Source organism: Oncorhynchus kisutch, linkage group LG2 (genome assembly GCF_002021735.2).
Source record: "Oncorhynchus kisutch isolate 150728-3 linkage group LG2, Okis_V2, whole genome shotgun sequence".
Lineage (NCBI taxonomy): Eukaryota > Metazoa > Chordata > Actinopteri > Salmoniformes > Salmonidae > Oncorhynchus > Oncorhynchus kisutch.
The window spans coordinates 49,818,993-49,846,666 of NC_034175.2; the positions used below are offsets into that span (position 1 = coordinate 49,818,993).

A 27,674-nucleotide genomic window follows, 5' to 3' on the forward strand; every position below is an offset into this window, starting at 1 on the left:
CCAATTGTCATACTTGAGTAAAAGTATAGATATTTGTGTTTAGTGAGTCCGCCAGACCACAGACAGTAGGGATAACCATGTGTTCACTTGATAAGTGTGAATTTCACAATTTTCCTGTCCTGCTAAGCATTCAAAATGTAGCGAGTACTTTGGGTTGTCAGGAAAATGAAGTACAATATTTTCTTTAGGAATGTAGTGAAGTAAAAGTTTTCAAATATAAATAGTAAAGTAAAGTACAGATACTCCAAAAAACTACTTAAGTAGTACTTTAAAGTATTTTTACTTAAGGACTTTACACCCTTGGAACCAAACAAATCATGAGAAAACAATAAAAATGATTAATAACAGCAAAAAAACTGAGCAAACTAGAATGCTATTTGGTCCTAAACAGAGAATACACAGTGGCAGAATACCTGACCACAGTGACTGACCCAAAATTAAGGAAATCTTTGACTATGTACAGACTGAACATAGCCTTGCTATTGAGAATGCCAGGCGAAGGCAGTCTTGGCTCTCAAGAGAAGACAGGCTATGTACACAATGCCCACAAAATGAGGTGGAAACTGAGCTGCACTTCCTAACCTCCTGCCAAATGTATGACCATATTAGAGACACATATTTCCCTCAGGTTACCCAGACCCACAAAGAATTCGAAATCCAACCTAATTTTGATAAACTCCCATATCTACTGGGTGAAATATCACAGTGTGCCATCACAGCAGCAAGATGTCTGACCTGTTGCCACGAGAAAAGGGTAACCAGTGAAGAACAAACACCATTGTAAATCTGTTTATTTATTTTCCGTTTGTAATTTAACTATTTGCACAAGACTGTACATAGACATAATATGACATTTGAAATGTCTTTATTATTTTGGAACTTTTGTAAGTGTAATGTTTACTGTTAATCTTTTATTGTTTATTGTTTTTGTTTATTATCTATTTCACTTTCTTTGGCAATGTAAACATGTGTTTCCCATGCCAATAAAACCCCATCAATTGAAATTGAGAGACAAAGAGAGATAGAGAGAGAGAAACAGTGGGAGAGAGAGACACAGAGAGAGAGAAACAGCGAGAGAGTTAAAGGTGGGATACTCCTGTGTCTGAATCGAAGCCCAGCAAGTTCAGCAGCCGATGTCAAACAAAAACAATGTTTGCCGGATGAGGTGTGGCCAATTAGTGGGTGCGGCCAACACACCTGAACACACTTAACAAGATTGAGGATATAGAGAGTCTGTTGATGCTGGGAATGGAATGTATATGTTTTTAAATAACATTATTAGAATGTTCTTTGAATGTTACTAATGTTTTCTTGTGGTTTTTACTAAGAAAAAAAAGTATGTTCTGAGAACATGACTTTAAATAGAACCACGAGGAAACGTTATGCTGAAGTACTGAAATTCCTACAGAAGAACGTTATTTCTTAACATTCTCTGAACTATTTGAGAACATTCCCAATGTCAAACCAGTTGGATGATGTTCCTAGAGCATTTGTCAAAAATTGTTTTAAATGTAACCATGTTTGAACTTTTAGGAAACGTTCTGTTAAAGTAATGAAATACCAAGAAAATATGGTTCCTTAAATATGAGAATGTTCCAAAGCCAAGCAACTTTCCTGCACCATTCCCAGAAAGTTGTGGGAAGGTATGAAAAATAATCCTTGGACAACCACTCTATCACCAACTCTAAGAAACATTTGGTTCTCAGAACATTATGTGCTAGCTGGGATGTCTACACAGAGTCTACACAGAGTTTGGAAGGGCAAGGCAGAAACAAGAGGCATTATAATAATCCAGATTACTTTGATCCAAGACTGACTCGCAGGCCAGGCAGCGGAAGACACAGAGAACATGAAGGAATCGATTATTCCTTAATATCCTTTCGTTGTCCCAGTCCACACACACACACACACACACACACACACACACACACACACACACAGGGTGAGAGCGTATCTGTATGCTTTCCCAGGGCAACAAGTTGAAATCCTCCCTTAATAGATATATCTGTCTGTTTGCTGAAGCATTTTAGTGTGAGTGGCTTTTCCCAAGGGCAGAGTGTGTGTAGTGGATCATAGTGTATTTCAGACAGCCCAGTCAGTCCAATTGGTAAGGTCACAATATTGGACATGTTGCATATTTATCTTCTTCTGTTGTGGATGTTTCTAGGCACCTGGTACTATGGTTACTAGTGAAATGGCAGACAGAGACACAGTGTGACCAGTGTAGCCAGCTAGTGTAACTTTCTGGTCATCTAGTGCCTGATCATGTGAATGACTGACTTTTGTTCTATTTTTCCTTCTACAGTGAGAGAGTGACAGGAAGGTTAAGGTGTAGTACCTCTGAACAGAACACTACCTTTGCACAGACCTCAGCTAGCACATTTGGTTCTTTGGAAGTTGTGGGAATGTACATTTTTTGTTTCCCATTGGAACAAAGCCATAATTTCCTGACCGGTAAAACGTAAAAGTTTGTTAAACATTCTGAGAACGGAAGTGAACATTTCACCTGTCCTGGGCACGTTCATTTTTATGTTGCAGGGAGGTTCTGAGAACGTTTTACTAGGGTACACTGAACGTTTTCCTGGGAGGTTTAATTAATGTTCTGAGAACGGAAATGATGGGTTATTTGAAGGTAATTAAATAATGTTTCGAGAACATTCTCTAAATGTTGTGAATGTTTTGAACAAAATGTAAAGGATTCAATGAGACTTTTAATAACAATGGCAGCTTATTTTGGGTTAACTATGTTGAACTCCAAGCACAGGTAGGACGCATGAAAATGAATGAAATTAATTTATGCAAACACATTTATTTTTTATTGTGTCATGGCATCAGTGAGATTTCAAACAGACCTGATTTCAAAAGGGGAGCCAATTAGTGTGCACAGCCATCGCACCTGAACAAGATAGAAGATAGAGTTTTGTTGATGCTGAGAACAGAAAGTACTGTAGGTTTTAATTAAGAGTCAATTGGCGCATCCCCATCCAAATCCGTCAGTTTAAACTAGAGATATCTGTTTTTTGCATGGGCTGTGTCTCAATCCACCACATCTGCCTATGTCAGCCTTCTGCATTGACGGTAGAAGGTGGCTGAGCTACAGCGGAGTTTGTCAGACCATGAGACATCCCGAAAATCGGTGTTCTCAAGAAAACGTCTGTAGCATCCGAACGGTTTGGCCTACAAACTAATATGACCACTCAATTTCAACATTGCAAATAAAAACATTTTAACTTGGTGGAAAAGGAAGACCTACATACTGCTTTATGTATTCGTGTAGAGGGATTATAAGACTCTAGCATTAGATCAACTGGGTGGGCGGCTTTTATAAGCACTGGAGTAAATGGTGAGTGAATGGTAACCACATGTCTCTTCACTATACCAGATAGCACATTTGGTTCCTTGGAAGTTGTGGGAACGTACATTTTTGGTTTCCCATTGGTTCTAGGAATGAAACCTGACCGGTAAAACAGAAACATTTTTAAACGTTCTGAGAACGGAAGTGATCATTTCTCCTGTTCTGGGAACATTCATCTTTAGGTTGCAGGGAGGTTCTGGGAACACCTTACTATGTTTCCCTGAAATGGTTCCCTATGGAAAGATGAGATTCTCACAAACACGACGGTGTTCTCCGTTTTGCTCTACAACCTCCACAAGTGTCAAGGAACTAGTCTGAAGGTAACCCGGTTCCGGTTTGAAAAAGTATGAAGGTAGTTTTGTGCAAACAAACAAATGGATTGAATATGTGTCCAAAAAACATATTTCCTGAGCTTTCTTATCTCCTACCACGAGGAACCCCTGCAGAAAACATTATGCTGAAGTACTGAAATTCCTGCAGAAGAATGTTGCTTCTTAACGTTCTCTGAACGTTCTCAGAATATTACTTTAAACAGAACCACGACGAAACCTGTAGGAGAAGTTATGCTCTAGTACTGAAATTCACACAGACATTTTTTGTTTCTTAACGTTCTCAGGAACAATTTGGGAACATTACTTACTGCAAAATAGGGGAGGGTTGTCAACATTTTTAGGGGGGAGGGTTGTGTGATTCTTTTATTGGTTTACATTTGTTCTTTTGCAGGTTTTACTACAGAATTTCTTCCATCCTAGCCAAATGTTCTCATCTGCTTGCATGCACCTCCCCTATATGTTTTGGTTCTTCCCTTATGCACTACGCTTTTCCGCCCGCTGACTTTTACTATGTCACAGGTCAATATAGTCTATCAGTCTGTCTATCCTGCCCTCTATCCACCATTCATAGTGACAATAGGGGTAGGTGGTTTGTTTGTCCAGATCTGCCATAGGCTAACTAGCAATCATACCACACATGAAATCATTCAAAGCTGCATACATTTTAAATATGAATCCACAAGAACAAATAGGAATAGCTGATATAGGCAGCAGAGAGGCCAGGTGCAGCATTGCGCATGAAAGAACAGTGAAGACAAAAAGCTCCCATAATTATCTTGTTAGGGGCAATACAATTAGCCTACCTAGACTAGTCTACAACACCACAATGCAATGAATAACTACATTACTGTTCTCAAGTGAGTACTCTAGGCTGCAGTGAAAATGGCATTTGAATAACAGCGCAACAGCCCTGTTAACTGAATGTTTCATTTGTATCAGTTGTGGGTCTACTCTCGACAGTTGATATGTCTAGAAAGGTACAGTACCAGGCCAGTCTGGCTGTATTTTTACTTCTGATACTAAGATGCTCTGTCTGTTGCAGATCATCATTCTCCCAAGTCGTCCTATAATAACCTGGCAGGCCCCGTTTTTCAGGAAAGCTTAAGGTGCGCTCTGCCTCCTCTCCAATCCAAGCAGCTTTTCCACACACCTAGAACCTAACGCTTCAATATAGTCAACATATTTGTTGTTTAACTTTTCAAATGTGTTACATTTTATATGTGGTGTAAACACAACCAGTCACAGTGTTGTAATCTGATTAGGCTACTTCAAAAGCCTCCTGTAAGCATGTGCACGTTCGACCAAAATCTATTTCCAGCATCATCAACATGGCCTGACATTAACCAGGTTTCCATCCAACCTTTTTATGCAAGTAAAGTACTTCGGATAAAAAATGTCACGACATCTTGGGAAAGCATGCAGTTTATTAAGAAACACATGAAATATATTATGATGAACTTCACAGGGTGGTGAAAGTGCAGGGTGATGAGCTTGATGCTCCTTTCCAATAAATATCGAGAGTCTTATTCTGGTGACATGATGATCGGTGCTTGGCTGCCGATTGACAAATAAAATGATCTTGCACGTTTATCCATAATAATCACATTATATAGTAGGCTATCCTGCACTGTATCTGCGAGCTGTTGGCTAGCGCGCACATGTCAATGCCAGAGAGGTCACATTCGCTATACTTAGGCCTGCAGTTTAAAATGCGATGGAAACCCATTTAATTTGTATTTTTTATTCGGAAAATGGGAATTTAACTATAAAATAAAAATTTTATGCACTACGTATTTACTCATAGAGTTGTATCCGCAACAAGTCAATTGGATGGAACCAACTGATGGGAAAATGCGCATATTTTTTTAATGCAGATTTTAGAATATTCGCATGGAAATCTGGCGCCAATTGGATGGAAACCTATAGACACCCTAAAGACAATGGCAAGTGTTCTAGTCCAGTGTCACTTTGATTAGTCCTGCACATCATGGTTCACCAGCAGCCCTAAACATCTAAAGAATAAGCTACAGACCAGCCAAAACAAGAATTGTAAACTCCCCTCTCATACTCATCTGGAGATCGAGCATTTTTTTGTCTGTTTTTTTGCCTAGCATTTTTTTGTCTAATGAATCTGTATGTCTGTCATTGTATATGTATTTATGTAAAAATAGGGACCACAATGGAAGTAAATACCAGACTTTATTGTGCAATCCTGGGTAACTTTTAAAAATCTTTGTACTGTGTGTATACACGTAAATATATATTTTTTTTACTGACAAATAAAACCAATCAATCAATCCAAACTGTGCAGCGGCCATTTGATGAATGGAATGAGACATCTATTACAAAACACACAAAAAATCCAATGACATTGGATTTCATAAGTGTCAAAGACAATTACATGAAGTTGATGCAAAGAGTCAATATTTGCAGTGTTGACCCTTCTTTTTCACGACCTCTGCAATCCGCCCTGGCATGCTGTCAATTAACTTCTAGGCCACATCCTGACTGATGGCAACCCATTCTTGCAAAATTAATTCTTGGAGTTTGTCAATATTTGTGGTTTTTTGTTTGTCCACCCGCCTCTTGAGGATTGACCACAAGTTCTCAATAGGATTAAGGTCTGGGGAGTTTCCTGGCTATGGACCCAAAATATCAATGTTTTGTTCCCCCCAGCCAATTAGTTATCACTTTTGCCTTATGGCAAGGTTCTCCATCATGCTGGAAAAGACATTGGTCGTCAACAAACTGTTCCTGGATGTTTGGGAGAAGTTGCTCTCGGAGGATGTGTTGGTACCATTCTTTATTCATGGCTGTGTTCTTAGGCAAAATGATGAATGAGCCCACTCCCTTGGCTAAGAAGCAACCCCACACATGAATGGTCTCAGGATGCTTTACTGTTGGCATGACACAGGACTGATGGTAGCGCTCACCTTGTCTTCTCCGGACAAGCTTTTTTCCGGACGCGCCAAACAATCGTAAGGGAGATTCATCAGAGAAAATGACTCTACCCCAGTCCTCAGCAATCCAATCCCTGTACCTTTTGCAGAATATCAGTCTGTCCCTGATGTTTTTCCTGGAGAGAAGCGGCTTCTTTGCTGCCCTTCTTGACACCAAGCCATCCTCCAAAAGTCTTCACCTCACTGAGCGTGCAGATGCACTCACACCTGCCTGCTGCCATTCCTGAGCAAGCTCTGTACTGGTGGTGCCCCGATCCCGCAGCTGAATCAACTTTAGGAGACGGTCCTGGCGCTTGCTGGACTTTCTTGGGCGCTCTGAAGCCTTCTTCAGTGCGCCTTCTTCTCCTTGAACTTCTTGATGATCCGATAAATGGTTGATTTAGGTGTAATCTTACTGGCAGAAATACCCTTGTCTGTGAAGCCCTTTTTGTGCAAAGCAATGATGACGGCACGTGATTCCAAGCACCACCCTCCTATTGAAGGTTCCAGTCTGTTATTCAAACTCAAACAGCATGACAGAGTGATCTCCAGCCTTGTCCTTGTCAACACTCACACCTGTGTTAACGAGAGAATCACTGACATTATGTCAGCTGGTCCTTTTGTAGCAGGGCTAAAATGCAGTGGAAATGTTTTGGGGGGGATTCAGTTCATTTGCATGGCAAAGAGGAACTTTGCAATTCATCTGATCACTCTTCATAACATTCTGGAGTATATGCAAATTGCCATCATACAAACTGAGGCAGCAGACTTTGTGTTACTATGTGTCATTCTCAAAACTTTTGGCCACGACTGTAGTGTAAAGAAACATTTGAAACAAATTGTTATTTGTGGTCGTAAACAATATTTTGAGTTAATTCTATGTGCAATTTATTTTACAAGGAGAGGGTCATGTGAAAATATTTGAAATGTTGGGGAGGGGGGTGCATGTTTTGGGGGTGACACCTTGAGTAACCTGGTTTCCCTAAACAACCAAGTCCAGTTGATTAGCCAGGTTCCTATCAGAATTCCCCATCCTTCCTTCCTTCCCTCCCTCCCACCCTCCCTCCCTCCCTCTGTTCCCTTCCCTCCATGCCTGTCACTGACATCCCTCTCATCCTCTCCTCTCCTCTCTCCATCTGTCCATCACTCGTGACACTTCCTGTCAATAGGACAGAGAGAGGTCTCTGTTGGCACAATCAACACTCAGTGCCTCTCAGCTGGGAGGTACACACACACAGACAAACTGGAGTATGGAGCCTCCCTATAAGGAAGACACACTAACATAACATACATTCAAAAATGTAGCAAGGTTACTCCACTATAATTCCATTGTGCGTAATGGCACGGATTAGGCACAGGTTTGCCATGTGAATACGAATGTGTGATGCGCTGTGTGGACCTCAACTGAGATTACCAGGCGCATGGCATGGAATGCGTGGTGTTGTTTGGAGTAGGTGTTGTTCAGAGTAGGTGCGGGCGGCGTCACAGATTGAATGAACAATGTGTAGCCTATATTCTTTGGCGCATAGTAGGAAATATTTCGTGCATAAACACAGTTAAAATCACAAAGATACCATATGGTAGTAGTAGTAGTTATTTTGAGTGCGTACTGAGTGAGTAAATTATGCTGTGCATGACTGAAGTGAGTGACACCTGCTGTTGCCTACATTGTATATCCAAAGAGACCAATAGACCTAGGCTACGTAATTTCAGTTTCACAACACTATTATAGCCCATCGCACCCTGCACGTTTCTCTCCTTGAAAAATAGATAACTTTCTTATAAGTCCTCAACAACAATTGTCATCCAGTGTGAGGTACTACGTCTGAGAACCAAATTGAGACCACCTCTGAAGAGTAGCGTACATGGCATTTGTCTGATGCTTGTTCGCACACTAATGTAATCACAACCCTCTGTAGCTTATCCCACTTCTATTAAATATTGACAGTCCTTTATCCGGCGGCTCCATGTCGAGTGTCTGTTGCAGAGATATTAGAAGTAGATGAATAGACATTATGAATATTGCAATGGGAGGCTCCAATGCGTCTATTAGGCCTAGCCTATGAGTTTTCAATATACAGCCTGGGCATTTGGTTTCCTTTGGGTGAACTATGGTTAACTATTGGCTAAGGGAAAGGCAGGTGCTTGTGTTTGACAGGTCTGTTAACCGAAATCGGTCAGATAGATGTGCCCGTGTCATTACATGTAGCCTCAACAATCACCTCAATAAACTAATCTCTTACCTTGATGATGCTGCTCCTGCGGGGGGCCGCCCTCACTGCCTCCAGGACGATGGTATCGTTGTCCTGGCCGGGGAGGATGACTCCGCTCCGCCTCCCCGTCCTGGACGCTCTCGGCGGGATGATCTCAGGAGCTCCATCATCGCACAGACCGTCCCCATAATGCTCTTGCTCCGACATCTTCTCAACAGAAGCCCAAGTTCAAGTTTCAGGTTAGGAAATCACAAAATGTTACGTATTGCCTCGGAGTAATTCTGCGTTGGTCGTTGTTTTTTAATGGGTGCCATTTATTTACAGAAGTGCCCGGGTATTGAGGGGTCTGCTGCGCCTTTCCAAAAACATTAAATCACGGAACCGGACTCCAGCTCATCTGGCCTCGGGCGATTCCGTTAGTCCGTTAGAGCGTCCCCGGTCCGGCATTCGGGTAGGTGAATTACTTAAATGTCCTTAATTATGCCGAAAGTCCATCACATCCAGTCTCATGTTCGCTCTCCAGTGTCCACAAAGTCGACCTGACTTGTATATCCTACTATCTGGTATAGAATCAAAGGATTGGGTGGGGAACACCCACTATAGACAATCGGAAATGTGCCCTGTTGGGAAATCAAAACACCACTGACACACGCAGACTTAAATGTAAATTGGTTTTGATAACGGGTTTACCCAAAATACTATGCATTCCTGAGGGACGTGTTTTTCGCGCAACAAGTCCGATCAGTTTCACAGATTGGCAGCATCAGCCCTACCTCTCCGTGAAAGAAAGCGCTGTCCTGGATGCTTCCAACAAAGCTTTTTCACACACAATGATAGGTGAACATTGGGAAGAGGAAACTTCGCAATAAAAATCGTTAAAAACAACTAACCTATTTAGGTGTAGGTTACCCAAAGTAGCTTACTCAGTCTGCCTTACCATCACCGACACAGTTACCAAAGTGCAAGGCAGTAAACTTTACGCTGTGATATATGGTGTTCTGTTAGGGAGAACAATACTTATTTATATTACATAGTTCCGTACATTGACTGAGATCTCAAAGTACCGTAAACTGCTAATCGCTTATAGTCAGTCTGCAACAGCCGATGTTGACGAGAATGAGGAACACAACTGACAGTTACAACGCCTCTACTCCTCCCCACCTCTCTGCCCCTGCCCTCCCTCCTATCCTAGAAATCATGATTGACGCGTCCTGCGACCAATACACACAGGTATTTGGCACTCATAGCGAAAAAGGGCACGCAGTTAACGTACCCAAACTCGTGGATGGGTGGAGTCAGAATTCGCGGGCTCTGGAATGCCTCACGTGTTGGAAACGTTCCAGATGTTCTTGTGGCGAGGAGAGGGCTAGGAACAGCAGAACACAGGAACAGCAAGGAGGGTCTCACTCGAGCAGGATTCCTCAACTGGCGGCCTGGCCTGCAGGCTGAATTTGGCCCACGGGTGATTCTATTTATTTATTGTTGGACACAAATGACTGTAAAAACACCCGCAAATCAGCTCCAAGTGATTTTCGTTTTGGAAATCTTTTCAAAATATTCCCACATATAATAGAGATATAGGCATATACAAATTTAACCCATAAGAGACTAAGCCCTGTCTAAGCGGGGGTCTACTAAGCTGCACTACATGACCAAAAGTATGTGGACGCCTGCTCGTTGAACATCACACTCCAAAATCAGGGACATTAATATGAAGTTGGTCTCCCCTTTGCTGCTATAACAGCCTCCACTCTTCTGGGAAGACTTTCCACTAGATGTTGGAACATTGCTGCGGGGACTTGCTTCCATTCAGCCACAAAAGCATTAGTGAGGTCGGGCAATGATTTTGGGCGATTAGGCCTGGCTCGCAGTCGGTGTTCCAATTCATTTTAAAGGTGTTTGATGGAGTTGAGGTCAGGGCTCTGTGTAGGCCAGTCAAGTTCTTCCACAACGATCTCAACAAACCATTTCTGAATGGACCTCGCTTTGTGCATTCATGATGTCATGATGAAACAGGAAGGGGCTTACCCAAACTGTTGCCACAAAGTTGGAAGCACAGAATTGTCTAGAATGTCATTGTATGCTGTAGAGTTAAGATTTCCCTTCACTGGAACTAAGGCCTGAACCATAGCCTGAACCATGAAAAACAGCCCCAGACCATTATTCCTCCTCCCCCAAACCTTACAGTCGGCACTATGCATTGGGGCATCCGTTCTGCTGGCATCCTCCATTCTCAGTAGTGAATGTTACAACCGAGGACAGACACTTTAGCAATTGGCGGTCCCGTTCTGTGTGGCCTACCACTTCGTGTCTGAGCGAGCTCTTGTTGCTCCTAGACATTTGGTTTTATACAGTATCAGTTTAAAGTTTGGACACACCTACTCATTCATGGGTTTTTCTTTATTTGTTCTATTTTCTACATTGTAGAATAATAGTGAAGACATCAAAACTATGAAATAACATATATGGAATCATGTAGTAACCAAAAAAGTGTTAAACAAATCTAAATATATTTGATATTTTAGATTTTTCAAATAGCCACCCTTTGCCTTGATGACAGCTTTGCACACTCTTGGCATTCTGTCTTCCCTGTAACGCACAGCGTTGAGATTGCCTGCAATGACAACAAGCTCAGTCTGATGATGCTGTGACACACTGCCCCAGACCATGACGGACCCTCTACCTCCAAATCGATCCCGCTCCAGAGTACAGGCCTCGGTGTAATGCTAATTCCTTCGACGATAAACGCGAATCCGACCATCACCCCTGGTGAGACAAAACCGCGACTTGTCAGTGAACAGCACTTTTTGCCAGTCCTGTCTGGTCCAGCGACGGTGGATTTGTGCCCATAGGCGACGCTGTTGCCGGTGATGTCTGGGGAAGACCTGCCTTACAACTAGCCTACAAGCCCTCAGTCCAGCCTCTCTCAGCCGACTGCAGACAGTCTGAGCACTGATGGAGGGATTGTGCGTTCCTGGTGTAACTCAGGCAGTTGTTGTTGCCATCCTGTACCTGTCCCGCAGGTGTGCTGTTTGGATGTACCGATCCTGTGCAGGTGTTGTTACACGCGGTCTGCCACTGTGAGGATGATCAGCTGTCCGTCCTGTCTCCCTGTAGCGCTGTCTTAGGCGTCTCACAGTATGGACATTGCAATATATTGCCCTGGCCACATTTGCAGTCCTCATGCCTCCTTGCAGCATGCCTAAGGCACATTCACACAGATGAGCAGGGACCCTGGGCATCTTTCTTTTGCTGTTTGTCAGAGTCAGTAAAATGGCCTCTTTAGTGTCCTAAGTTTTCATAACTGTGACCTTAATTGCCTACAGTCTGTAAGCTGTTAGTGTCTTAACGACCGTTCCACAGGTGCATGTTCATTAATTGTTTTTGGTTCATTGAACAAGCATGGGAAACAGTGTTAAAAACCCTTTACAATGAAGATCTGTGAAGTTATTTGGATTTTTCCAAATTATATTTGAAAGACAGGGTCCTGAAAAAGGGAAGATTCTTTTTTTGCTGAGTTTATATGTATCTATTTTTACGTGTATTTAACCCCTTATTTTTGCCACTAAACAGTCTCCATATATACTTCCATACATTTTTTCAACTGGTACCGGAGACCTTCAGATGAGTCTTGTGAGGTCTGTGGGCATCCTAGAGCAAACAGACATTTTCGTGAGTCTCACCTTTGCACCAAGGGGTCATATTAGTTGGCAGATTGGCTGTACCAACTTCAGACTAGTCCCTAGACGCTTGTGGGGATCGTGGAGCAAAATGGGGAACACCACCGTGTTTGTGAGAGTCTCATTGTTCCATAGAGGGGTCATAATAGTTCGGCCACTACAAAATTTTGGATGAAGACTGATTTTCGGGCTGTCTCAGTCTGACAAACATCGCTTTAGCTCTGTCACCTTTCACCGCAGATGCGGAAGGTTTGAGATGCATCCAATGCAAAAGAAACAGATATCTCGATCTTAAACTGACAGATTTTTGTGGGGATTTTTAAATTATGCTAATTAGATTTCCTCAGTGGCACGGACACCGACCTTAAGGGGTGACCTAATGTTTCCAATTGTTATGTTTTAGTCAATTGTTATTTCTGTTTGTGCTTCTTGCTGTCAATTTGCAGTCTACAAATTAGGCTACTTGTAATTATGTTCCGTCCCCCTGACCATCCATCTGCTCAAGAAAAATAATCATCCCGCGGCTGAATCTAATTGACGATCCCTGCACTAGATGGACACATCAAACTTTCTAGCATCCTGGCAATCTTGGAACAGATGACCTCAAGGTGCAGCAACAGAATAAAGTGACAGTTTGGCACAGGGAAACCAGTTTAGTTCCCTTTGGTATGAAGTTCATTGCCAGGACCAGTGCATTTAGATGTTTAGCTTGTATTGTTATGATAGCGAATGACAATCATCCCCTGGAAATTGGCAGGCTGTGTAGACCTATTGTTGAAATGATGCCAGTTATTAATGATAACAGCAAGTGTGTAAAAGCAATCCAAGAGCATTTTAAAGTTTGATTGGCAATCTCTAATTTAGTGGAGCCTTATCACTGTAATTAAAAAGATGTATCCTATATCCTTCCTCTAAGCCTCTCAAACTCAACTCTGTACCTCAAAGCCAGTTCCACTGTGTTTCTTTCATTGTTGCCCTCTCATCTGGAACTGATTTAGACCTGGGACACCAGGTGGGTGCAATTAATTATCAGGTAGAACAGAAAACCAGCAGCCTCCGGACCTCGTAGAGTAAAAGTTAAATAACCCTGCTCTTAACTATGCAATTAGTAATGTAATTAAAACATTGTTAATTGTGTTTCATGTCATTTTTCTCCAAAATGATTAAGAGGGTTTGCTTATCGTCCACCAGCCAGCCGCTCACTTATGGCCAAGGGGGATAGTATGTTCCTATCTGACACAATGCTCAATTATGGGCCTCTTGCTTCCCTCTACAGTTTATACAATGCACTGCAAAAACAAATCCAATTAATTAATTGTATAGGCCTATAGGCTACAGTCATTTAGGATATGTCTATTCTTTGTATTTTAAATGGTGAGCAATAATTGAACTGAGCATCATAGATTAAAGAAATAGGCTACAGACCTACGCCTATTGGTCTCTCATTGACACCCATGTGCCAAATTAGTCTTGAGAAATAGTGTCATAGCCGCGGGAAGTAGGGGTGCTGGGGGTGCTGCAGCACCCCCTGATAAATTATTTGTATTTGTTTAGTTTTTTCACAAAAGTTGTGCACTGACCCTTTGCTACTCATATATGAGTGGAAGGGCTGTCCCCGTGAAAAAAAGTCTGTAGCGGTCTAAGGCACAGTCCCATCTCTCTCTAGCGACTCCTTGTGACAAACCAGGAGCCGGACGCACGGTGTTTCCTCCGACAGATTGGTGCTGCTGGCTTCTGGGTTAAGCGAGCAGTGTGTCAAGAAGCAGTGTTTCGGAAGACGCACGGCTCTCGACCTTAGCCTCTCCCGAGTCTGTACGGGAGTTGCAACGATGGGACAAGACTATAACTACCAATTCGATAACATGAAAATGGGGAAAACAGTTTAAAAAAACAATACATCTTAGTCGACCGAGAGTCGTCCTGTTCTTTCAACCAATCGATTGGTCGAAAAGTTGAAACATATTTTTCCATATATAGACAGACACACCCTATGTGTTTGAATAAAATAAAATACATAAGCACTGAGCTTGTCTGATGCTTTAAGCACACTGTTTGATTAAAAAATTAAGACACACAAATGACTTAAGAAAGAGCCTGATGGTCAGGCTGTGTTAAAAAAAATGACAGTGAGTGCTTATGTGACTGGTGCACATTGTCTCGCTCTCCTCCCTAGGCACCACAGCACAGTAAATGTTTATGTGCTGTCTGTGCTGAAGCTGCAACATAATTTAAGCCATTTCGCTTCTTACTTGTTTCTGACTGAAAAGTTCTGTTACTGAAATCTGTAGTTTGTTTAGGCAAAACATTCCCTATTCCCTCAACATGAAAAATTTAAGCATCACATGCATGTGACCAATAGGGCCTATAGCCAATCATAAATCACATCAATAAATTGGTTACAACAAACTCCAAACACAGTAACACATGACTGAAAAATGCATGCAGAGGACGTGAAAAATAAACTCGAAACGGGCAAATGTTTACTGTTTTCTCAGGAGGGAACAGGGAAGTCAAATCTGTGGAAGACTTCGTTTTGAAAACTACTGGAGATGTAGAAAAAGGAGGGTATAGGAGCAAGCGTTGCGTGAGGATTACAGTGCATTCGGAAAGTATTCAGACCCCTTGACTTTTTCCACATTTCGTTACTGTCACTCCTTGGTCATAGTATTTTTGTGTTTTCGTTATATATTTGGTCAGGCCAGGGTGTGACATGGGTTTATTTTGTTGTGTTTCGTATTGGGGTTTTGTAGGCATTGGGATTGTGGTTGATTAGGGGTGTGTCTAGTGTAGGCTTGGCTGCCTGAGGCGGTTCTCGATCAGAGTCAGGTGATTCTCGTTGTCTCGGATTGGGAACCGTATTTAAGTAGCCTGAGTTTCACTTTGTATTTCGTGGGTGATTGTTCCTGTCTCTGTGTAGTTTCACCAGATAGGCTGTAATTAGGTTTCACGTTCCGTTTGTTGTTTTCGTATTTGTATAGTTATTTCATGTGTCACTTTTTTCATTCAAGTCATGAGTAACCACTACGCTGCATTTCGGTCCGACTCTCTTTCAACAAACGAAGAACTCCGTTACAGTTACGTTACAGCCTTACTCTAAAATGTATTCAATCATTTTTCCCCTCATCAATTTACACAGTGACATTTTTGCAAATGTATAACACTCAAACACTCAGTCATCAGCACTATCTGCACTGCCTCTATTCAAATGACTCTCTCCTAACACACAAGCCATACGTTGCTACTACTATTTATTTATTTTTATCCTGCTGCTCAGCCACTTTACCCCTGATTGTATGCATATTATCAGGAATCAAGGTAAGACCCAAGTGCAGACTGTGTGGAGTAACAATGTTTATTGTAACCACAGGGGCAGGCAAACGACAGGTAAAGGCAGGCAGGGGTCGATAATCCAGAGCAGAGGCCAAGGTACAGGATGGCAGGCAGGCTCAGGGTCAGGTCAGGCAGAGGTTGATAATCCAGAGCAGAGGCCATGGTACAGGATGGCAGACAGGCTCAGGGTCAGGTCAGGGAGAGGTTGATAATCCAGAGCAGAGGCCAAGGTACAGGATGGCAGACAGGCTCAGTGTCAGGTCAGGGAGAGGTTGATAATCCAGAGCAGAGGCCAAGGTACAGGATGGCAGACAGGCTCAGTGTCAGGTCAGGGAGAGGTTGATAATCCAGAGCAGAGGCCAAGGTACAGGATGGCAGACAGGCTCAGTGTCAGGTCAGGGAGAGGTTGATAATCCAGAGGTGGAGCAAAGGTACAGGACGGCAGACAGGCTCAGGGTCAGGGACAGGCAGTGGTCAGGCGGGCGGGTACAGGGTCAGGACAGGCAAAGGTCAAAAACCAGGAGGACGTGAAAAAGAGAGACTAAGGAAAAACAGGAGCTGAGACAAAACGCTGGTAGGCTTGAACAAACAGGACGAACTGGCAACATACAGACAGAAAACACAGGTATAAATACACAGGGGATAATGGGGAAGATGGGCGACACCTGGAGGGGGTTGAGACAAGCACAAGGACAGGTGAAACAGATCAGGGTGTGACACATAACTACCTCATCTATCACTGATATTGTTTTTAATATTATTCTTGTACATACTGTATATTATTTGATTTATATTGACACTATCTATTTCTGATATTGCTACTATGCAAGTAACCATTTTGGTCATTTTGCTACTATCCAAGTAACCGTTTACACCTTCTGTAGAAACAATATGTGGCTGGGGGTTATAACATTTCTTTCACATGACCCATCAATTTAGACAAGTGTGTCTGGATAAGCGTCATTTAATATTTATAAAATATTTTTATCTGGACACTTTCTGTTTACCTGGAAATTTTCCTTTTTGTAGGCTACTACTTTGACCACTTTTAGTCTTAATCTTTACTACACTATTCACTGTTTAGCACATGACCTCACATGTGAATCCTTAAAGAGATGGGTGGGGCTGGCTTAAGAGGATGTGAACCATGCTGAATGGGTGTAGACAAAGGAGAGCTCTCCAGTAGGTACCAAAACATTCAAAGGCCATTTTCTCAAAAGTGAGTTTACAAGTTTATCAACTTTCAAGGCAGAAATACTTTCCCATTGTTCCTCAAATGCAGTATATGATATACCATTTTGTAGCTCTGAAGCTCTCTACATTTATCCAATGTAAAAAACACAATTGCTAATTTTGCTATATAAGACCGATTTGAGCCAGTCGGTCACATATATTAAAAACAGCTGTGACGATCGTCGTTGGAATGAGGTGAGGACCAAAGCGCAGCGTGGTAAACTAAACAGTTCTGAAAGGTGACACATAACAGAAAATAATCACCCACAACTCAAAGGTGAAACCAGGCTACCTAAGTATGGTTCTCAATCAGGGACAACGATTGACAGCTGCCTCTGATTGAGAACCATACAAGGCCAAACACAGAAATCCATAAATGATAGAAAAAAGAACATACAGTGCCTTGCGAAAGTATTCGGCCCCCTTGAACTTTGCGACCTTTTGCCACATTTCAGGCTTCAAACATAAAGATATAAAACTGTATTTTTTGTGAAGAATCAACAACAAGTGGGACACAATCATGAAGTGGAACGACATTTATTGGATATTTCAAAAAATTTTAACAAATCAAAGTAGCCACCCTTTGCCTTGATGACAGCTTTGCAGATACTTGGTATTATCTCAACCAGCTTCATGAGGTAGTCACCTGGAATGCATTTCAAATAACAGGTGTGCCTTGTTAAAAGTTTATTACTTCATCATTACTTTAAGACATGAAGGTCAGTCAATCCGGTAAAACTTCAAGCGCTTGAAGCGATATGATGAAACTGTCTCTCATGAGGACCACCACAGGACAGGATGACGCAGGGTTACCTGCAGAGGATCAGTTCGTTAGAGTTAACTGTACCTCAGATTGCATCCCAAATAAATACTTCAGAGTTCAAGTAACAGACACATCTCAAAATCAACTGTTCAGAGGAGACTTCTTGAATTAGGACTTCGTGATTGAATTGCTGCAAAGAGACCACTACTAAAGGACACCAATAATAATAAGAGACTTGCTTGGTCCAAGAAACACGAGCAATGGACATTAAACCAGTGGAACTCTATCCTTTAGTCTGATGAGTCCAAAGTTGAGATTTTTGGATCCAACCGCCATGTCTTTGTGAGACGCAGAGTAGGTGAATGGATGATCTCCGCATGTGTGGTTCCCACCATGAAGCATGGAGGAGGGGTGATGGTGTAGGGGTGCTTTGCTGGTGACACTGTCTGTGATTTATTTAGAATTCAAGGCACACTTAACCAGCATGGCTACCACAGCATTCTGCAGCGATACACCATCCCATTTGGTTTGCGCTTAGTGAGACTCTCATTTGTTTTTCAACAAGACATTGACCCAACACACCTCCAGGCTGTGTAAGGGCTATTTGACCAAGAAGGAGAGAGATGGAGTGCTGCATCAGATGACCTGGCCTCCACAATCACCCGACCTCAAACCAATTGAGATGGTTTGGGATGAGTTGGACCGCAGAGTGAAGGAAAAGCAGCCAACAAGTGCTCAGTATATGTGGGAACTCCTTCAAGACTGTTAGAAAAGCATTCCAGGGGAAGCTGGTTGAGAGAATGCCAAGATATATATATATATATATATATATATATATATATATATATATATATATATATATATAAAAAATACATTTCACCTCTATTTATCCAGTTAGGCCAGTTGAGAACAAATTCTCATTTACAACTGCGACCTGGCCAAGATAAAGCAAAACAGTGCAACACAAACAACAACAAACGTACAGTCAATAACACACTAGAAAAAGTCTATATACAGTGTGTGCAAATGGCGTGAGGAGGTAAGGCAATAAATAGGCCATAGTAGCCAAATAATTACAATTTAGCAAATTAACACTTGAGTGATAGATGTGCAGATGATGATGATGTTCAAGTAGATATACTGGTGTGCAAAAGAGAAAAAAAGTAAATTAAAACAATATGGAGATGAGGTAAGTAGATTGGATGGGCTATTTACAGATGGGCTGTGTACAGCTGCAGCGATCTGTAAGCTGCTCAGATAGCTGATGTTTAAAGTTAGTGAGGGAGATATACGTCTCCAACTTCAGCAATTTGTGCAATTCGTTCCAGTCATTTTAAAACAATGTGTGTTCGTTTAAAATCTCACATTCTTTATTGAAGGTGTTTGCAACAACCCTGCACTCGAGGAGCAGTGCGCCAGGTGAGATGTGGCACGTAGGTGCACTATGAAACGTAAATAGGCTGTGCGGGTAATTCGGGTGCAAGTCCTACAGTACCCATCACAGCTAATGATATCCACGTCTCATAGACGGACTGTTACCGTCACAAAAATGATGTGTACGTTTCACTGAGGCAGAAGTCTGTGTGTTGTTGTGATTCTGGATGGTCAAATTGCTAGCAGCAATGACAAGAAGTGTTACGCCCTGACGTTAGAGAGCCTTTTTTATTCTCTATTTGGTTAGGTCAGGGTGTGACTTGGATGGGCAAATCTATGTGTTCTATTTCTTTGTTGGCTGGGTATGGTTCCCTATCAGAGGCAGCTGTCTATCGTTGTCTCTGATTGGGGATCATACTTAGGCAGCCCTTTTTCCTACCTTCAGTTGTGGGATTTTGCTTTTGTACTTGCTTTTACTTGCTTTTATTTCTTGCTTTTACTGTGTAGTCTGCATAACGTTATGTTAGTTTATCTTTTGTTGTTTTTTGGTGTTCATCTAAATAAAGAAAGATGTATGCTTACCACGCTGCACATTGGTCTCATTCTAACGACGGACGTAACAGAAGATCCCACCACAAACGGACCAAGCGACGTGGTCAGGAGGAGAGGACACAACAGAATCCCGAGAGGCAGCCCCCCCAAAAATAATTGGGGGGAGCAGGTGACGTGGGCGTCAGTGCTGAGGGGTGAGTCCGAGACCGAGGAGGAATTCTTGGACCGTTTGAGCGAGGAGTGGTTGGCAGTGGAAAGGGACAAAAGAGTTTTGGAGGGGTTGGAGTCTGGAGCAAGACAGTCGCTTTGAGGAGCGTGTGACCCTTCAGGCACCATGCTTTGCGGTTACACGTGCTGTGTCTCCGGTACGCATCCACAGCCCGGTGGGCTCTGTGCCAGCTCCCCACATTTGCCGTGCAAGAGTGGGAATTCAGCCAGGACGGACTGTGCCGGCTCAGCGCTCCTGGTCTCCGGTGCGTCTCTTCGATCCCGGATATCCTGCGCCGGCTCTGCGCGCTGTCTCCAGTGCACCTTCACAGCCCAGTACGTCCTTGCCAGCGCCACGCAGTTGCCGGGCTAGGGTGAGTATCCAGCCAGGACGGGTTGTGCCAGCTCTGCGCTCCAGACCTCCGGTGCGTCTCCACGGCCCAGTATATCCTGTGCCAGCTCTACGCACCAGGCCTCCAGTGCGTCTCTCCAGCCCTGTGCATCCTGTGCCAGCTCTACGTACCCGACCTCCTATGATGATCCATGGCACGAAGCCTCCAGTGATGATCCATGGCCCGAAGCCTCCAGTGATGATCCATGGTCCGGAGCCTCCAGTGATGATCCATGGCACGAAGCCTGCAGTGATGATCCATGGCACGAAGCCTGCAGCGACGATCCGCGTTCCGGAGTCTCCAGCGACTGTCTGCGGTCCGGAGTCTCCAGCGACTGTCTGCTGTCCGGAGTCTCCAGTGACGGTCTGGGGTCCGGAGTCTCCAGCGACGGTCTGCGGTCCGGAGTCTCCAGCGACTGTCTGCGGTCCGGAGTCTCCAGCGACTGTCTGCTGTCCAGAGTCTCCAGTGACGGTCTGGGGTCCGGAGTCTCCAGCGACTGTCTGCAGTCCGGAGTCTCCAGCGACTGTCTGCTGTCCAGAGTCTCCAGTGACGGTCTGGGGTCCGGAGTCTCCAGCGACGGTCTGCGGTCCGGAGTCTCCAGCGATGGTCTGTGGTCCAGAGCCTCCTGCGAGGGTCCCCGGTCCGGAGCCTGCAGTGACAGTCCCCAGTCCGGAGCCTGCAGCGACGGTCCCCAGTCTGGAGCCTCTAAATACAGAAAGATGTACGCTTACCACCCTGCACCTTGGTCTCATTCTAATGACGGACGTAACAAGAAGCTGGCATGTGGGGAATCGTAGGTGGCTCGTTTCAGCTAGTTTTATCATGTTCTTGATACCATGTCTTGTTTTAGCTATGCTAATATGGCTAAAATTCGCTAGCTAGCCAACAACTGTGAAGATGTATTTGATAGACAACAAGTGCTTTTTGTATTTATCAACATGTATTTATGTTTTCAATAAATATTGGAGAAAAAATATAGTTTTCATGTTGTCAACAATCTAAGCCAACCTGTCTGTTTTACATCATAGCTGGGCATGTGTTGGTTTTGTTGGTAAACAACCAACCCATCTATAAACACGACAGGTGAACAAGATCATTCTTGGAAATAGACGTTCTGGTCATTTATTTGGTTTTGGATTCGAGTCCATCCATACATTGGAGGAAAAGGAAGTTCCAGTTTCCATAGATTTAATCATCTCTCTTTGCAGATCAAACGAATATAGGCCTAAAAAGGTATTGCACATAAAAATCACTTAAACGAATGTATATTCCTATATAATATGTTATCTTGATCCAGTTTGTTTTACACTGTCTAGAATAACAGATATTACAGGTCCAAAAGGCACCAATGACACCATGAAGGTAGAGAGAGAGATTTAGTTGCTTTAGAGGACACCAAGAAAGAAGGCCTAGACATGGTGAAACTGGTGCCTTCATGTTATGTGGGGGTGCATTCTGTGCTCAGTGCTCTATCTCTCTTTCTCTGTGTGTGTGTGTGTTTGTTTGTGTACCAGAAGTCCTCACAAGATTAGTAAACCTACTAAAATTCAGGGAAGTGAGGACAATTTGCCGGTTCTCATTTGTAAAAAGGCTATTTTAGGCTTATGGGTTATGAGTTAGGGGTTTAGGTAAAGGTTCGTTTAAGCGTTAGGGTTAGGGTTAGGGAAAATAGGATTTTGAATGGGAATCAATTGTTGGTCCCCAAAAAGTCCTCACAAGTATAGTAAGACATAGTTGTGTGTGTGTGTCACATGCATGTGTGTATGTGCACAGATTGGGCCTATGAATTGGTCTACTGACTCCCTCCTTGAAAAATAGTTGTTTGTGCACTTGCACACACACACACACACACACACACTAATATAGACACTGATCCTCTCACTTAAACAGAGACATGCAAACTCTACTACAGAGGCATAAACATATGTAGTTCACTACTTTTGACCAGGGCCCAGTTCTAATCAGATCATTCTGCTGTAGCCACATTTTAGGAGGATTCATTTCACATTGTCTTGTTTGCCATCAGTCGTTTTGCAGGACTGAGAAAGCTCAACTTAGAGTTTTGGTAAAGATAACCAACAAAAATCCTCACTTCTGGGTGGCCAGTCCTGGTGTTTTCCATCACTATCACTGCTCTGACACATTCCTGAGTTCAATATCCATGTGCCAATTCTAATGGCCTTGTACAAACAAATATTTGTTAAACAAACAAATATTATAGTACAGTATATTTATAAACGTTGAACAAGACGTAAACACAATTTTTGGGATTGAGGATGCTTTTTTGGCCATTTTTTGTATTACAACGCAAAACCATAAGGTATAGTAACCACATGAAAGGAAAACAGATATTATTGGAGTTTGAGTATCTTTGATAGCTCCTCAGTGGCGCTTTGACAATGTGAGTAATCTGAGCTCGTGGTCTCACAATGACTCCCTGCTGAAATAAATGTTAAATTAAAAAAATACATCATTCAAATGAATTTATGGATTGAAGACTGAGATGCCAAACCTATTGATAGACGGAGCCTACAGTTCAGATTATCCAGGTTATTAATCACAAAGTCTCTATTTAGAATCCAAAAGAGCCGATGCTTGTTCAAAATGGGATACATCTTTCAATGTCCGGAGGACAGTGCACTCTTAGAAAAAAGGGTTTGAAAATGGTTCTTCCACTGTCCCCATAGGAGAACCCTTTTTGGTTCCTCTGTGGAAAGGGTTCTACGTGGAACCAAAAGGGGTTCTTCAAAAGGTTCTTAAATGGGGATAGCTGAAGACCCCTTTTAGGTTCTAGATAGCACTTTTCTGTAGAGTGTATTCTGTAAAAACAATTATTTTCACTGCTCTAAAAATGGACCTCTCCTTCTCCTCTACTGCATTCCTGTGTTATGTGTGTGTGTGTGTGCGCATGCTTGTATGTGCTCATGTACATCTGTGCGTGTGTGTGCATGTGTGCGTGTGTGTGTGTGTGTGTGTGTGTGTGTGTGTGTGTGTGTGTGTGTGTGTGTGTGTGTGTGTGTGTGTGTGTGTGTGTGTGTGTGTGTGTGTGTGTGTGTGTGTGTGTGTGTGTGTGTGTGTTTGTGAGACAGGGCCGGTGTTTGAGGGATTATGTGTATCTGTGTGTCTGGCTGTAGTGCAGGATCTTGGGGTGTTAGTTGTGTTCAGGCTTTACATCAACACAGTACAGCAGGTGTAAGAGATGTTTAAGGTCATTGGGTCTTCCTCCTACTCTGTTACTGTAATAGGCAGTAGAGGAAAGCAGCAGATGTGATCTCTCTCTCTCTCCTGGGGGATGACGACAACACGACCCTAGTAAACTCACAGCTGCTCTCCAAACCACTCACTATATTCTAATGTAGTCTGCACTGAGCACAGGTTTTCCATTCATTCTTAATACCAGATATACATTATTTCTTCCTTCTTATGTAACGGTAGCATCCGAAGCCCTAAAACTTAGACCTAATGTGGTCTGTATTCTGAAAGGTTAATCTTTTGTTCCAAAAGCTCTGCCATTTTTATTGATAGAACCACATGGAAGTTGAATTTGGAACATGGACATGTGATTGACTGCCTCTTCTGTTGAGTCCATTGCATTCATAACTACTTCTTCAAACTGGGAATAATACAATTTTCGACACTAGGTGGCAACATTACCCAACTAATCAAACACCATGATCTCTCTCTGACACACTTGCTTGTCCATCTGTCCCTCTTGGATAAAGCTTCTCTGACTCCATGCTGTAGTAATTCAGTATTTATTATGGCAAGGTCAACTGAACCACGCAGATGCAGACACAGATATAACCACTCAATGGGTCTGGACCCCTGGGCGTAACCAGCCAAACACCAGATGTCAATCAAACACCATATCAACACACAGACACAGCTTTACATACGGTACGGTTAGGGCCCAGAGTTGTCCCTGGCCACAAAACCAACGTAGCCTATAACTATGGCCCACAGATCTCCTGATTAGATCATGTGTTCATGGAACATTCCTGGCCCTAACCAAAATATGATGTTAAGAAAGAGAACACGAATTTGGTGCAGAGGAGGTTCTTGTCACTCAACATAAACGCAACAAAGATTTTACTGAAATACAGTTCATATAAGGAAATCAGTCTAATTAAATAAATGTATTAGGCCCTAATCTATAGATTTCACATGACTAGGAATACAGATGGTATCTGTTGGTCACAAATACCTTAAAAAAAGTAGGGGTGTGGATCAGAAAAGCAGTCATTATCTGGTGTGACCACCATTTGCCTCGTGCAGCGCGACACATCTCCTTCACATAGAGTTGATCAGGCTGTTGATTGTGGCCTGTGGAATGTTGTTCCACTCTTCTTCAATGGCTGTGCGAAGTTGCTGGATATTGGTGGGAACTGAAACATGATGGATATTGGTGGGAACTGAAACATGATGGATATTGGTGGGAACTGAAACATGATGGATATTGGTGGGAACTGAAACATGCTGGATATTGGCGGGAACTGAAACATGCTGGATATTGGTGGGAACTGAAACATGATGGATATTGGCGGGAACTGAAACATGATGGATATTGGCGGGAACTGAAACATGACGGATATTGGTGGGAACTGAAACATGATGGATATTTGCGGGAACTGCAACATGATGGATATTGGCGGGAACTGAAACATGATGGATATTGGTGGGAACTGAAACATGATGGATATTGACGGGAACTGAAACATGCTGGATATTGGTGGGAACTAAAACATGATGGATATTGGCAGGAACTGAAACATGCTGGATATTGGTGGGAACTGAAACATGCTGGATATTGGTGGGAACTGAAACATGATGGATATTGGCGGGAACTGAAACATGCTGGATATTGGTGGGAACTGAAACACACATTTGGTGAGTATGAAGGCCATGGAAAAACTTGGACATTTTCAGCTTCCAGGAATTGTGTACAGATCCTTGCAACATGGGGCTGTGCATTATTATCATGCTGAAACATGAAGTGATGGTGGCGAATGAATGGCATCACAATAGGCCTCAGGATCTCATCACAGTATCTCTGTGCATTCAAATTGTCATCGATAAAATGCAATTGTGTTCGTTGTCCGTAGCTTATTCCTGCCCATACCATAACCCCACAGCCAGCATAGGGCACTCTGTTCACATCAGTAAACCGTTCGCCCACACGACGCCATAAATTATTTTGGCAAAAGAGAAATGCTCACTAACAGGGATGTAAAAAAAATTGTGCATATGGAACATTTGGAACATTTCTGGGATCTTTTATGTCAGCTCATGAAACATGGGACCAACACTTTACATGTTGCATTTATATTTTTGTTCATTATACATGTGATGCATGCCAGTGACCAACCCTTCAGCTTGACAGAGACGTATGGTTTAGGTCATATAGTGTCCTTCCTTCCCAGTGTTTAAAGAAGGGTTTCCTTCCCACTGTCCTCTGCTCTGGACTGGGTGGGGCTCTAGAATGACAGTGGTTTCCTGTCTGAGAGTCCCAGTCTTCATCCCAAATAGCACCCTATTCCCTATGCAGTGCACTACTTTTGACCAGGGCCACAGGGCTCTGGTCAAAAGTAGGTCACTATACAGGGAATAGGGTGCTATTTTGGACACAGATCATTTTCAGTCTTTTTACACAGAGGTTATTTTTGAACATTCCTCCAGACCACAAACACATATAGCATGTGGTGTCGAAATAATTTGACTGAGACGTATTTGAACGACTACTGCCAGGGTGCTGGCTGGACTGTTTTAGCCCAAGTATTGATGCTGTCATCGGCTTATACAAAATCATACTGGCACCCTGGCTAGGGAATGGCTACTGTTTCCAGGACGAATAGCAAGCATTTCTGTATAGTATTCTATACTTATCCATGAGTCGTTTCATTCTTTGTGGCTGTGTATGGTGTGTAGACTATTATCTCTTCTTCTTCTCTGTGCTGGTCAGTCAAGCCCAGCAAGTGTTTGGTTGACAGAAGCATTCTTTCTATCTGGCTGTTTCTACACAGAAATGAATAAATATACATCATCCACATTCTCTCATGTGTTCAGGGATTTTTGCAGCTTTCCTTCTCTTATTCCGTCCATTTGGCGACTTCCTTCCTTTCTTTCCTTCTTTTCTTTCCTCACTTCTGTTCATTGTGACAAAGTGACTGTACAAGGATAATAATCTTCAGCTGTGACATGCTTTCATGTTTTCAGTGTTGATAGTCAAGTCAAAGCAAAGTCTTACCAAGAGCTCCAAATATGCTACAAAACAATAACCATATGCACCATCTTAATCAATGTTTCCCTTTTTCTAGCCTGTGACTGCAATGAAATCAGAAGACTTACAGAATCACCAGGTCAAGACATTACAGGATTAAAGTCATTATTTTCCTGGAGGCTCCTTCTAACGTGACAGATGCAGCAATCAGAAGTGTATAGATGTTGATCCAAGTATGATCAGTGTGAACCAGTCAACACCTGGTGTTGGTGGTTTACCCCATAAGGACCTACAGCTGTCATACTGGCTCGGCCTCAGCTGCTTCAATGATCCCAGTTAGCATTCCTCAATCAACACACACACACACACAGTGTCCACTCACGTGTGTGAGTGTGTGAGACATGGAGTCAACACGTGTCTGACTAATTCTTAGAATGTAGGGTAGGCTTAACTTCATCACGGATGTACGATGTATTCTTATTTGTGTCTCTGTGGGAGTTTGTAGGAGTGGATGAGAATGAGTAAAATGTCAAATTTGAGAATGAGACAAACAGTATTTTATGTTCCTAATTTTCAGTGCCTGTGTGGGCGTGGAGGTGTGTGTCTATTTATCACCAATGAAAGGTTTAATGGTTAGTGTTTGAGAGGCGGTCTGCTCTCTGTGTCTGTGTTGGGTCTGTGTTTTTAATGGTCCACAGCGGAAACAGACTAGGAGGACAGGCAGGGGATATGGAGGGTGTTATGTTAGGCAGGGACATGGGGGGTGTTGGGATAGGCAGGGGACATGGGGATGTTGGGAGAGGCAGGGGACATGGGGGGTGTTGGGATAGGCAGGCGACATGGGGGGTGTTGAGGCAGGCAGGGGTCATGGGGGGTGTTGGGAGAGGCAGGGGATATGGGGGGTGTTGGGATAGGCAGAGGATATGGGGGAGTTGGGATAGGCAGAGGACATGGGGTGTGTGGGATAGGCAGAGGATATGGGTGGTGTTGGGATAGGCAGAGGATATGGGGGGTGTTGGGATAGGCAGAGGATATGGGTGGTGTTGGGATAGGCAGAGGATATGGGGGGTGTTGGGATAGGCAGAGG

General features: G+C 43.0%; 1 protein-coding gene and 1 long non-coding RNA gene across 2 annotated transcripts in view; one reads left to right on the forward strand and one right to left on the reverse strand.

The window, feature by feature from the left end:
• LOC109867867 (inactive phospholipase C-like protein 1) overlaps nucleotides 1–9,171 on the reverse strand; it is a 129,664-nt gene extending 120,493 nt beyond the window's left edge. Inside the window, exon 1 of the mRNA XM_031796552.1 lies at nucleotides 8,870–9,171. Coding sequence (XP_031652412.1) covers nucleotides 8,870–9,046 — 177 coding nt within the window. The 5' untranslated portion in view covers nucleotides 9,047–9,171. The remainder of the gene's footprint in view (nucleotides 1–8,869) is intronic.
• On the forward strand, nucleotides 8,957–27,425 carry LOC116354812 (uncharacterized). Its single transcript, XR_004204034.1, has 3 exons — nucleotides 8,957–9,078; nucleotides 9,164–9,290; nucleotides 26,685–27,425. It is a non-coding gene; the product is annotated as an uncharacterized LOC116354812 (long non-coding RNA).
• The last annotated feature ends 249 nt before the right edge of the window (nucleotides 27,426–27,674 follow it).